Source organism: Toxotes jaculatrix, chromosome 7 (assembly GCF_017976425.1).
Source record: "Toxotes jaculatrix isolate fToxJac2 chromosome 7, fToxJac2.pri, whole genome shotgun sequence".
In the NCBI taxonomy this organism is placed as follows: Eukaryota; Metazoa; Chordata; class Actinopteri; family Toxotidae; genus Toxotes; species Toxotes jaculatrix.
This window is the reverse complement of record NC_054400.1, coordinates 10862601-10875964: the sequence shown is the minus strand read 5'-3', so window position 1 is coordinate 10875964 and position 13364 is coordinate 10862601. Positions and strand designations below refer to the sequence as shown.

Below are 13364 nucleotides of genomic sequence, written 5' to 3'. Positions count from 1 at the left end.
TTTTCCTTGCCAAACTGTGTCATAGATAGCCAATGAAAATACGGTGATTTTCAATATTTGATGCATAGCATGTAAGTTGAATTGTACTGCCGTACAGTGAAGCTAACAGTACATCATATTTCACAAACTGATCTTATACTTTTTACAAAGAACTGTAATCCATTTGTATACTGTGTAATAGAGATGTACAGGGAAGTAGCAAGGAGAAGAGGAACTCAAGTATCTGAAAACTACAATGAAGTAAAGTTACTTCACCTAGTTCATCTGTGTTTGAAGAACTGCACCATCACTACGTTTACCCTTGGAGTAGAGAGTAATAGTAATAGCATCATTTAGTTCAATTTTGTGTTTTCCTGTTTTTATTAGATTTAAAAAATAGATGTTTATCTCTGAATTGGAGAAAATCCTATAACCCTTGGTTTCTTGGACTACCGAGAAGATATAGAGGTTTTCACCTGACTGATATTTTGATGTGTTACATGCTGTGCAACAAGTAATGCATCACCCAAAGCAGATGTCTTTTCTAGAATCCTGGGCACTTAAGAGCTGTGAACTGAAATTTGGGGCTACCCCATAGGTCACGCATGTCTTGATCCCTCCTGTCAGGCACCCTGAAGGTTTCCAACTCTGAGTTTGTGTATAGAGTGGAGGTCTTCCAGCGGATGTGTCGCTTAGCTGATAGATGTGTGCTTGATAGATGATGAAAGTGAAGGGTGTTTACAGTCAGAGGGGGAAAGCAGAATGTGGTAGAGAGGTCAGTAGTCATGGTGATGCTGACCAGAAACCCAAAGGGCCCCAGGATTTAGGTAAAACCTGGTGGGGCTGCTTTTTATCAACGTCTTTCCTCTTCTGTCACTTGTTATACATTTTGTTCTCCCTATATGTGCATTTGAATGTGTCAACATGAAATTCAGTTATTATTCAGCTAACTATTCCATCAGCAATCCTCCCAGTCTACTAAAACTACAACCCATCAGTTGTTTTTGAATACCCGATTACCCATCTGTGTCTTCGCCACATGGTGTCTGTCTTCCATGTTCCCTGGCAGACTCCCTCCACACCATCGTCCTTGAATATTTCTGGTGCGATACGTATTACTGTGACCCTCTCAGATGTGACAGGGTGCTACAGTGCCACAGGACCCATTTGACACCTGAGCTGCTCCCCCCCTCCCCTCACTGCCTCACACAGGGATTGATTGCCTCTTTCAGCTCACTCTGTTAGTGTTTTATATATCATTGGTGATGCACATTTATATCCATCCATGGCAGTGCTGTAAAGAAATATGAGTTTAATTTGATGTTTTAAGCACACTTGACATTGAATGGAGAGTTTGTATAGTGTTATTGGGCAGAGAAGATGATCATGTTTATAGCCCGTCCCCACCATTTTGCAGTAGTTTACAAGGTGTTCAATGAGAATGCACTCGTGGCGGGGAATACACTGTACTCGTGCTTGGATTGAATGGCTCAGAGCAGTTCATGAGGATTTTTTTTTTTCATCATTTATGTCTTTTTGTTTTTCATGGAACAATAGCCCAGTATGGATTTTCCTCCCAACATTTTGAGGAGGTTATTTTTCAGCAGGCCAGGCCTCTCAAGCTCCCATCCAATGGAGGCCTCTGGCTCTCTGGTGAAAACCAAACAAAGACAGGAATGTTGATGAGGCCTCCATCTTTACCCAGGGCCCTTTTTTTGCTTTGCTACACCCCAGGAATCTTCCAGAAGGCCCCAGTGTGGTGGAAGCTTTTAGCAGCTCTTTAGATGTGTGCGGAGTGAACCCGGCTGTTGCTAGGGCTTCCAAACATCTCCATTTTACACAAAGTGTGAGTGTTCACACTCGCACACATCTCAACTGGGTTTTTGTCACCTTCTCTCTCTCAGAGACGAGCCCCTCTTGTGCCCTCGTGGGCAAAAACCGAGTGAAGAAGAGGCTGTTTTTGTACATGCCTTCACTCAGGTGGCAACAGTATCACATGCACTTTGCTCTGAAATTGAAACTGGCATTTAGCATCACATTGCTTTTACCGGGCTGCTTTGATGTGTTTTCAAAAGGGCAGGTGTGTGTGTGTCTATCTGAGCGTGTGTGTGCATGCATGCATGTGTGCGCGCTGGCTCTTTTCATTCATGTGTGTCGGTATTTGTTTGATGTGTGTCCAGCCTTACGGGGCTGGAAGGTGAATTCCCTAATTTCCCCGTGGACTCAATTAGCTTTGTGATTGGCTGAGAGAAGGCCAGGTTGTGCTGTCTTCTGAAGGAACGAAGACCTTTGAAACTGAGGTGGTAGCGATGGGAGAGAGAAGTGAAGCAGAATAGGAGATGAGCTGGCCACTGTGGTAATGGTGGTGGTGCTCGTGGTGCTGGTGAAGACTTGGTCCTGTCAGTATTATTATAATGAGAGAGAGAAACTAGTGAAGCTCCTTCATCGTTCTAGCAGGTGTTGCACGGCCCTGAGTTCATTATGACCAATTAGAGTGAAGAAAATACTAATTATACCTTGGTATCTATGTGATTAAATACTAGGTTGCAAGTAAATTGCAGGGATAGGCTAACTGTAATCCCCCTGTGATCACTGAAGCCATTTTCATTTTGAAGTCACTTTCAGACCAACATAATGAAGACTTTTTCTGTCTCTACAGTATTTCTGTCTCTGTGCTTGTTACTGTATGAAGAGAGAAATGATCTCACTGTGTTGTTGATGATTCGTGGATCTTTGGTGTCTCTCTGATGATCATTCTCTCCATTTCTCTGCCACTCTTTTTTCCCCCAACATTATTCTGGTTCATATTCTGGTGTTTGTTCATTTAAAATAGATAATTTATTTTTGAAGTATTCTAAAAATATCACCTTTTTATATTATGTATTCAATTGAAGTAAATTGTTTTCTGGAGAATAGCATGGATGTCATTGTCTGTGTCTGTCTCTCCATCAGGTTGCCGGTGTTGGAGTCGACAGCCTCGTCCGGCGACCTATCACGACCCCACCACATCGTGTCCGTGGTGCCCAACCGCTACCCACGCTGGTTCACCCTGAGCCACATAGAGTCTCAGCAGTGTGAGCTGGCCTCCACCATGCTCACCGCTGCCAAAGGTGCAGATATATTCCCACGAACAGATACAAACATAGAGTTTGTAGAGCAGCATAGACCTTTTCTGTACACAGAAAAAAAGTCTATGCTGCTAACTCTCAGATAGTGTTAGTTACGCACTCATATGTACATATATAAATGCTGTGGTAATCTCTGGGATATTCTAAAACATCCCTGTGTTTTTCGTATCCCTTCTAGGTGACAGTCGCAGGCTGGAGACAGTCCTGGAGTCCATCCAGAAAAACATTCACTCCTCGTCTCACATCTTCAAACTGGCACAGGACGCGTTCAAGATCGCCACGCTGATGGACAGCCTGCCTGACATCACACTTCTCAAAGTTTCTCTGGAACTGGGACTGCAGGTAGACAAACACGTACACATTGTTCGTCAAAAATGGATGCCACTGGATATTTATTGGTGTCTTTTTAGAAAGTTGTCAGGTCAGGTTCAGCAGAATCACCATTTTCATCTGAAGACAAATGTTAGCTAAAACTAAACTAATTTCCATAACGTCCCTTTGATTAAAGTGCCTGGTATTACTTTCAGCATGTGCGATAGTAATATTCTACTCATAAAAAGTCCCACAGTGTCTCTTTAAAACAACTGTAAAACTCCTTTGAATTCTTGAAATTGATCCCTCTAATTCTTATCTTTCTGTAGTGAGATATTTAATGGTTTTTCTACAGTGTTTTGGTCCATGGAAGGACTTTATTCTGGTGTTCGTGAATTTTAGTTTAAAAAAAAAAAAGTTGTGGTGGTGTTATCGTCTTGGGCTATGGGAACATCATGAGGGAACAGTATTTCCACTATAGGTGCACTTGTTCCTGTAAAATGGTTCCATATTCCATAGCCATTACACAACCATTCAGAGCAATCACCAGACCTTATGACTCCCATGAGATGTCTACCATACCATTACAGATCGAACTCTGTGTATCTTTTAGATCTCTGAAAATCTAAACGTGTCCGGATATTGAAAAAAAGGGTTGAAGATGACTCAAAGGACCACATAACTATTTTCTTGCCTGGGCATCTGTGCTTTTTTTGTACCTAAGAGAGCCCATGACATTTTAGACACAACTGTGACAGATGGGTTCCTTACATTTCATGAGTTTTTAAGACTATTATTGTAGCCATATTAAAATGCAAATTGTACTTTATTTTACTTTATTTTGCTTCAAAATTTTGCTTAAAAAATGTACAAATCAAAGGGGTCATCACAACCCACGCTTCATTGTTTTTTCTATACCAACATTTTAATGCAAAATTTTCCTTGCATACATTCTTTTTTCTTGCTTTTTCACTTAATAAATTTTGATTCTGTACTTCGATTTTATATGGAAACTAAAAAAAATATATAGTAAGAAGCAATTTTTTTTATTCTTTTCATTCTTTCTTCCTTGACATTTGTCAAACAAGCCTGCTGTAGCAAAACAAAGTGATCTTGGACAGTCTGCATTCCTTGTAACCTTCCATTATTTAAGTATTTACTTTGAGGGTTTGCTTAAGGGTTTGTTGTCCTCATAGTAGCTGTGTCCCTCAGCTAGTTAAACAATACAAATATGAAGTTTTGATGGCAAATGAACCATGGAAAAAAATGTCTGTTTAATGACTGTTGAAATTGTAAATACAATCTTTGTCCTAGGAATTGTTAGTGGAAATGGTGGAGATATTTCATTTCCCTTCTTAAGTGGTACAATGTAGATAATTTAATGAAAGTTGAAAGTAGTTCCTCTTCAACTCACCTATCATTCCCTCTGCTCCACCCTTTTCCATCTTCCACAGGTGATGAGAATAACTTTGTCCACATTAAACTGGAGGAGGAGAGAGATGGTGCGCTGGTTAGTCACATGTGCCACTGAAGTGGGTAAGTCACCCCGGCTAGTTAACAGGTTTTGTTTAGTTATTTTAAGATGTACATGTTTTCCATTTTCCTGTTCATTTCTATGCATTCAGTCCTGTTTGTATCCTTCAGGTGTATACGCGCTGGACAGTATCATGCAGAGCTGGTTCACCCTCTTCACACCCACGGAAGCCACCAGTATCGTGGCCACCACTGTCATGTCCAACAGCACTATTGTCCGCCTCCACCTGGACTGTCACCAGCAGGAGAACCTGGCTTCATCCGCCCGCACCCTCGCCCTGCAGTGTGCCATGAAGGACCCCCAGAACTGTGCCCTCTCTGCTCTTACACTCTGTGAAAAGGACCACATTGCCTTCGAGACAGCCTACCAGATTGTACTGGACGCGGCGGCGACAGGGATGAGCTACACACAGCTGTTCACTATAGCACGCTACATGGAACACCGCGGTTACCCGATGAGGGCATATAAGCTGGCGACGCTAGCTATGGCTCATCTGAACCTCAGTTACAACCAGGACACACACCCGGCCATCAACGATGTGCTGTGGGCCTGCGCCCTCAGCCACTCCCTGGGGAAGAACGAGCTGGCTGCCGTTATCCCCCTGGTGGTCAAGAGTGTGAAGTGCGCCACCGTGCTCTCGGACATTTTGCGGCGGTGCACGCTGACAACGCCGGGCATGGTGTCGGCACTGCACAGCCGCAGGAACTCTGGGAAACTGATGTCCCTGGACAAGGCGCCACTCAGGCAGCTGCTGGACGCAACCATCGGGGCCTACATCAACACCACGCACTCGCGGCTCACACACATCAGCCCGCGCCACTACAGCGAGTTCATCGAGTTCCTGGGTAAAGCCCGGGAGACTTTCATGATGGCTCACGACGGACACATTCAGTTCACACAGTTCATAGACAACCTGAAACAGATCTACAAGGGCAAAAAGAAACTAATGATGCTGGTGAGAGAGAGGTTTGGCTGAGGGTGAGGCTGGGGGTCACCAAAAGCTCCCCTCCCCACTCTAGTACTTTTATATTAACTTGAGTCTGCCTTTTGAACTTCTTTTGGACTAAAATAGACAAGTAAAAAAGAGGGATGTGACTTGTAGAATGAAGCAAAAAGAGAAAGGAAAAGATGACAAAAAAAATCAACAGAGCCACACGCGGTATTATTGTTCTTGCTGTTGTTATTGTTATAAACATTATTACTATTATTATTATTAATAATATTATTACTACTATGTGTACAGAAGTGTTTTTATTTTCAGAAGAGAGGAAATTTGTCATGTTGTGAATGTTGTGTGTATTTCTCTACATGTGTGTGAGAGGAAAATGAAAAGTGAAATGGCTTTTTTTTTTATTTTTGTTCCTTTATTTTTATGATTTAAAATATCTTTTTTCCCTTTTTCAGTGTATATTGAGTTATATGTTGTCAAGTGGCTGAAGCCCTTCTACAATAGCGCTCATGTAAAAACAAAAAAAAAAAAAGAAGAAGAAAAAAAAAACATCTCGGCATCCTCAAAGAGAAACTAAGGCTTTAAACCACACAGAGCACCTCCCTCTGTCTAGGCCCTCACCGGTGGGCGCTGGGCAGCACTGCACAGCTCGGCTCGGCTCGGCACGGCACGGCACAGCTTGGTTTAGCACTGACAGAAAGCCGCCATCAGCATTTCTCCAGACACAGCAGCAGTAGCAGCAGCAGCAGCAGCACTTGAGCAGCCATTAGTTTTCTCTGGGTCCCAGACATTAGCTTCATTACACACAACAATGCTCTTAGCTAACTCGTGTTGTTGTTGTTATTGTAATCTCGCCCACCTCCATAATGAGTACCTGTTATACCTGTTTTTACAGAGGACAGTACGCAGGCGCTACAGTGATGGCACATTAGTCAAAGATAATGAGTATTATTGTTACATTAATGTAATGTAGTACAGCTGTGATTTTTAACAGCCCAAATTTGGCTAAATAAGTGAAATAGTTGACTTTTCTAGTAGAAGCAGATACCCAGAGGGAGACGACTACCTCATGACATGGTATTGAACCTTGCTATCATGATATTTATCATCTAGGATAGCTGACAGTGTTAATTAAACAAGAGATTCACTAGTGAGATCAAGGTTATGAGGAGATTTAGAGTCAGATTCCTGCCGAGTGTTTCTGCGCTCGGCTCTGCTGTACATCACTGCCCTGGCATTGGTACTTCCAACCCCCCCCCCCCCCCCACCCCCCCCCCCAAAAAATTGGCTCTGATACACTCAGAAGATGTGTCAGTATGTCAGTCCCCTCTCATCTCTACAGCCACCATTGTACGGTATTTTCAGACTAGGCCAGTGTCATTTCCCTCTGTGCATGTGAATCATAGAAATTAGACTTTCTACTGTTATAGTTCATTGTGTGGAACCTTCAGTAATTGTCAACCAGAACGTTCTCAGGGATTTCTCTACACAGGAAAAAGGCGGAACAAATGAACGACTGACTACAGGAAAAAGACAAAAACATGACACAACATGAGCGAGCATTTATTGTACTCTGTATATATGCCATAGTATATGTCTGAATATGGAGGATCTGAAAGTATATGTTAACTAATTTATACAGAGTATTCTATGTAATGTGAAATACTTGAAGCCGCTGTAGTTTGCTCTCTCTCGCTCTCCTTCTCTTTCTCTCTTTTGTCTTCTCTTTTTTTTCCTCCTCTTTTGTTGAAAACAGAACATATCAGAAGGACTAGATTGACCTTGTCGACGGCTTTTTGGACTCACAAGGCCACGTGTTCATACTTGAGACGCTGGATCCCGTCAGAAATGCAGGTTGAGTCAAATTGGTAATGGCAGAGAAAAATGTTGTTCATTCCTGCTGACTAAGGCATAGGAAAGGGTGGGGGGTTAGACTACTTCAGGCCATTGGTCGATAAATGTTTGAAAAGACAATACAAGATTTCTTGAAGTACTTAATTATGCATGTAAGCTGTTGTACTAGCTTAGTTTTCCATGGGATCCTATGGGGAAAAAAACTATAATGTGCTTTACGCAGGGGCTAATTGGAGATGAATCTGGTTTTAAAAAAAAATCATTAGTTATGTGTCCAGGCTTACATGCATTTAAGGATATCGCGTGGCTGGAGTCTGCCTCATTTTGTAGTAATATAACCCTTGTCAGAGTAACTTAATAGTTGTGCATCTCAATAAGACTCACAGTGATAATTATGCACAGGTGCAATCAATCCAACATTTAATAAAAATCAGTCTCCTCAGTTCTCCCATTCACAGCAGAATTTCCAGTGTCTCCTCTGCAGTGTTCAGCTGTCCTGTCATTAACTGCCTTCTTACCTTCTTCTTTATATCTGATTTTTTTTTCTGTGCATCTTTTTCTATCTTGTGTTGATTAAAGATAAAAGCAGCCTTTTCTCTTGCCTTGTCTTAACGCTTTAAAGTAACCAAACAGGAGATCTATCTAACAACCAAACGCGTTCTAAGAGGTGAGAGACAACCCACCTTGGTCCCAGCTTTAGTGTCCTTAATTAGTAAGTGAATGGCTGTGTAACTCATGCTTTAACAAAGCAATTCCTCACGTGTGTTTGGTGAAAAAATACATTGTCCAGTGTCTCTTGTTCTCTTCAGAAACAATTTCCTCTGAGTCTTTCTAGCTGTTTTATTTCATTTTATTTTTTTGTTTGTGTAGGAATCTTCTGCTCTCCCAGTTTATTTATTACAATGACCCATGTATACATGCTTATGAAATTAAGATTTGATACACCGATATCAATTTATTTATGTAACTAAATCACTGTTTTATAATCTTGTTAATGAGTCAATAATTGATTTTTTTTTTGTTTTTGTTTTTTTTTGTTTTAATAAAAGTTAGTTTTTTGAAATGTATATTTATGTCCTCGCAGAGCTGCTTTCTTTTTTGTTTTCTTTTTGCACACTGACACAGAAAGCAGTTTTTATGAAGCTGCAGTTTTGTCTCAGAAGGTCTGTCATGCATCGTTATGGGACGCAGCCTGTGAGTTTGAAGGCGTGCGCTGGTCGGCATATCAGTGAGAGCCGATCAGTCAGAATGGTTCAGATCTCCATCAAACGGCGGTGTCAGAAAAAGGCAGAGAGGGATCACTCTCACTGGCAGCAGCTTTCACACTGTCGTCTCAGGCGAGCTGACGAGGAATATGAAATGTATCAATTGATATTCCCGTTGCCTTTGTAGCTTCTGTCAGGCAGCCAGGCTCAGCCGACCACAATAACCTGTTTACATGCATCCAACACTGACAGTGGTGCCACAGGATGACTAAATCAGTGTATGTAGTTTGTCAAGTGTGTGTGTGTGTGCTTGTGTAGACATGTTTGTTTGCATGCCTCTGAGTGTCTGCATGTGTTTCCTTGTGTGTGTGTGGTGTGGTGTATGTGTATGTGTGTGTTAAGGTCTTTAGGGAGTGAATGGGAACAGGTGGTAGCTCCAGACTACAGGAGCTCCTGACAGCAGTAAGGTCCCCAGACTCCCAGCCCCTCATTAAACATTGACACAAAAACACTGCAACTGTCTGTGTGTGAACAGTAATGAAGCGCAGACGGCTACACTGGCATACACACTGCAACTTAGCACAGCACGAGCTCTCAGTCCGCTTACGTGTGTGTGTATGTGCGTTGTCCATCTGTGTGTACTCATTAATGAGGCACATTTGTCCATAGAGGTGTCCACTTAGATATTGAGGAATTCGTCAGGTTTAGCAACAAAAGCACCCGTCTGCTGTCGGAGGCCAGACAGAACTGTCCATTTGTTATGTGATGGATGTCTGCCTGTGAGAAAAAATGTGTGTGTTGGAGAATAAAAACACACTCATGCATGTGTGTGTGTATCCATGCGAGTAAGCGTAGACTTGTTTATGCATGTGTGTGTGTGTGCGCACGCGCGCATGCATGTGAGACCACTTCCTGTGTGTCTGACCTGTGCTCAGGTCCCTGCTTAGTTCCAGTTGGTAATGACGTCCCTTGGGTGTAGCGTGGTACAGCAGCCTCCTCCGGTCTGTCTCACTGTATACTCCTAATGACATCATGATCACACACTGGCCCCTTTCATGCCAAAAGCCCTCTTCCTCACCATCACCATCAAAACTTCCAGCTAGAGCATTCACGTCCTCTCTTTCACCATCTCTTTCACACACACACACACACACACACACACACACACTGCGCCGCAGCTTCACAACACATCAAGGCCTTGACATATTCTTGCAGAACTATATATCTATTATGCTTTATAGTTTCACCTATAGAAAGCTTTTTTGAAGTCAAACCAAAACCAAAGCATTTTGTGAGTTTCAAATGTGCTGCCTAAGACATGGATGAAAGTGGCAGGGCAATGTAAAGCAAAATGACAATATCTGTAACATCTAAGGGCCCTTGCACAGTAAAATCTATAGAGATGGCCACGGAAGTACTTTTCCTCACCATAAATTTTCCCTTTCAAAGTTTTCATTTAAACATTTCATGAGAAATCATGAATTACCTTAACCTTACCCAAACCTTATCCCTAATCCCAACCAATTATGTCTGTTATTCTTTACCCAAGCCCTAACTCCAACTACCAAGGACAGGTGGAGGATGAAACAGGATGAAAACACTCTTCAAAGGGGGAGGAGACTTCAACACAAGACCATAACTTCCAGGTTCTGTCTCAGAAATAAGAAAACATTCAAGATAACAGAGACACAGATAAATCCAGACAAATCACGACCTGTGAACTGTGAACCCGTGTCCAGTTTTCTCCCCATTCCCTCCATCACCCTGTCTGTAAAATATAACCCTTTCAAAAATCTTTTCAGTACATGAAGAGTCAAACTCTCTAGAAAAAGCCCACAGAATGAACATTTACAGTATCTGAGAATGTAATCTATGTTCTAACACACTTCTTTCTGTGAAAGGTCCAGGGCCTTTGTGGTGCATCGAACTAACTATCATTACAGGAGTACAAAAAAAGGATCATAGGCATGTGTTCTTCAACACTGCCTGCAGCATCAGGCCAGCTACCACGGGGACTGTCTTCCTTTCCTCCTCTTCTTACAGAAGGCCGTTGGAGTTTGATCTCCTCTCTCCCCCTCCATCGGCCCCGAGGCATCTGATTAAATGCTAATTAAAGCCGTTAGCGCTGCTATCACCGCTGCTAACTCCTCTCTCTCTGTCACAGAGATTAATGCCCCTCGTTCATCATCCCACCTCGCCCAGCCTGAGTACCTGCCCAGCTCACAAAACCTGATCAAGTCATCAGCCCCACAACCCCTCTCCTTTGCTCCCTCCCAGCGCATGAAGATGGACGAGGGGTTTAAATTTTAATTTGAAAATTGCCCTCAATTACTTCTGCGGCGACCACTTGCCGGAGCTTCTCGTGTGGTTGAGTGGGAAGGGGTTACAGCAGCGGGTCAGTGGCCGTGATGAGCGATAAGGGGACATTAATAAGAAAGGCAGAGGTTCATTTAAAAGCAGAAAGGACAGTGGGAGCAGCTTTCTCATTATTTAACTCCCCCAGCTTTATTTAAAGGACTTTATTTAAGGATACCAAGTTAATGTGTCCTCCAGGACAGACGGTTAAAGCACCTGACAGAGTGAGAAAGTTACGGCCATAACTTACACCCTGAGCACACACTGCGGTGCCATCTTTTTTACCTCTTTTGACATTCTCGCCGTTTTCAGGCAAAGCGGAACGAGCCTCAGAGGGACATAAAATGTTAGAACAAAGTTACACACATCATTTAATTTTATTCTTTCACAATTTCTGGCCCACAAATGTTTTATTGGTTCCAATATCGGTAATCATTATAAGCTATTGGAAGATATTGAGCTATGTATAACAAGTCATCCAAGTGTCATTTGAACTACCACCAGATCGGGGGAGCTGTGCCCTGGAATATGCAGCTACTCTGCAGGGGCTCATCTGGTGTTTGTTTTATGCATATCATTTGTACCGAATTGCAATCATGACTCGTGCATGATAAAGTTTTCCCTCTTTCTTAAATACACCTTACGGCAAACAGGTCGTTGTTTGAGTAAAAGCTACACAACCAGACGCTTGTGTGTAGATTTTTAAGGTCCTTTGGTGTGAATATTTGTGTCAGAACTTTGACAGATAAGTTAGGGTTTTGTTCACAGTTTCATGATAAACAAACTTTTTAAAATAACATGGCCTTCTTCAGTTTCATCCCAACACTGTGCCTACTTCCCAGCCTGCACAACAAACCTGAGCCAACAGTGCTGTCATCCAATGGTTTCCAAGGACAATTAGCAAATATACAGAGATTTATGCACCTGCGACCTGACTGCTCCCACCCAAAAATACTTTCACTTCATCTCTCACTGTTATTGCCAACACTCTGCCGGATGCCTGTCCAAAGGCTCTAAATCTGCCTGCCAGTGTTTATAATGTCATAATGAATACTGAGAAACTGATGAAAAATGTACTCGACTCTTCTTTTCCTCTCCTAATGGACTTCATATATAAAACGCACATGTAACAGGACGCCAGGATGTCTTTGTTGCATTTGAATTCGCTGTCCTGTAGTATGTCAAAGGCATAATCTTGCTTTCTTTGATAAAGACATTGTCAAGATAGAAGTCAAGCTGCAAATGACTTCATGCCAGCCTCCAAATTCTTTTAGGCTTGCAGAATGGCCCTCGGAGCCAAAGAGAGCTTCAGATTCCAGGTAAAGTGACATTTAACAGTGAGTGCAGTGTGCTCTGAGGATCTGGGGCTGCACCGCAGGAATAAACAACACCATAGTCAACGTTAGCAGGCTTCACAGGAAGAGATAGCTTTAACATTCTAATGGTTGTTGATTATCAGTGGCCCTGAGGGTCAAAACACAACAATATTTCAGAAAACACAACTACCTTTCATAAGATACAACAACATTTTGGCTTTGTTGAAAAAGCTACACCTTAACAAGTCCGTTTCCTCTTCCCGCTTCTTCTCTGCATTGTTGTTGCGTGATTTCTGACTACAGTTTGCCTTCCTCATCTCATGGCTTCATCTTCCCTTAAATGAGACCAGTTTCAGACATGCAAGTGGTTGGAAAATGATGTATTGTCTGTACTGTGGGAAGAATTTTCAGCCCCTTCCAAATTTTTGCAATTCTTGTGGGAAGGCATTGACCTAATTAAAAGAAAGTGGGCATGAAGAGGACACCAGTGGCCCAATGTTTCTGCTTTAAAGTCAACCACATATTGTCAGGTTTCGCCCTGGGAGCCAGGGCAGTCTTAGTTCGTTTATTTAGTGTTTCCTGTTTTATTTTGATTATTATTTAGTTTTCTGTTTTTCCCTCTCGTTCCAGGTGTCTTGATTTCCTTCTCCTTGTGTGCTCCTTCCACCTCCTGATTGCCCTTCCCCCCTTAATGTGTTTCACCTGTGTGTAATTGTCTCTCCTCCCCCTGAT

At 42.4% G+C, this 13364-nt stretch overlaps 1 protein-coding gene across 1 annotated transcript in view; it reads left to right on the top strand.

The window, feature by feature from the left end:
• Positions 1–8747, top strand: part of LOC121184876 (zinc finger SWIM domain-containing protein 6) — a 43969-nt gene extending 35222 nt beyond the window's left edge. The window contains exons 11-14 of the mRNA XM_041042788.1: positions 2932–3089; positions 3286–3449; positions 4874–4955; positions 5064–8747. Coding sequence (XP_040898722.1) covers positions 2932–3089; positions 3286–3449; positions 4874–4955; positions 5064–5929 — 1270 coding nt within the window. The 3' untranslated portion in view covers positions 5930–8747. The remainder of the gene's footprint in view (positions 1–2931; positions 3090–3285; positions 3450–4873; positions 4956–5063) is intronic.
• Positions 8748–13364: the final 4617 nt, after the last annotated feature.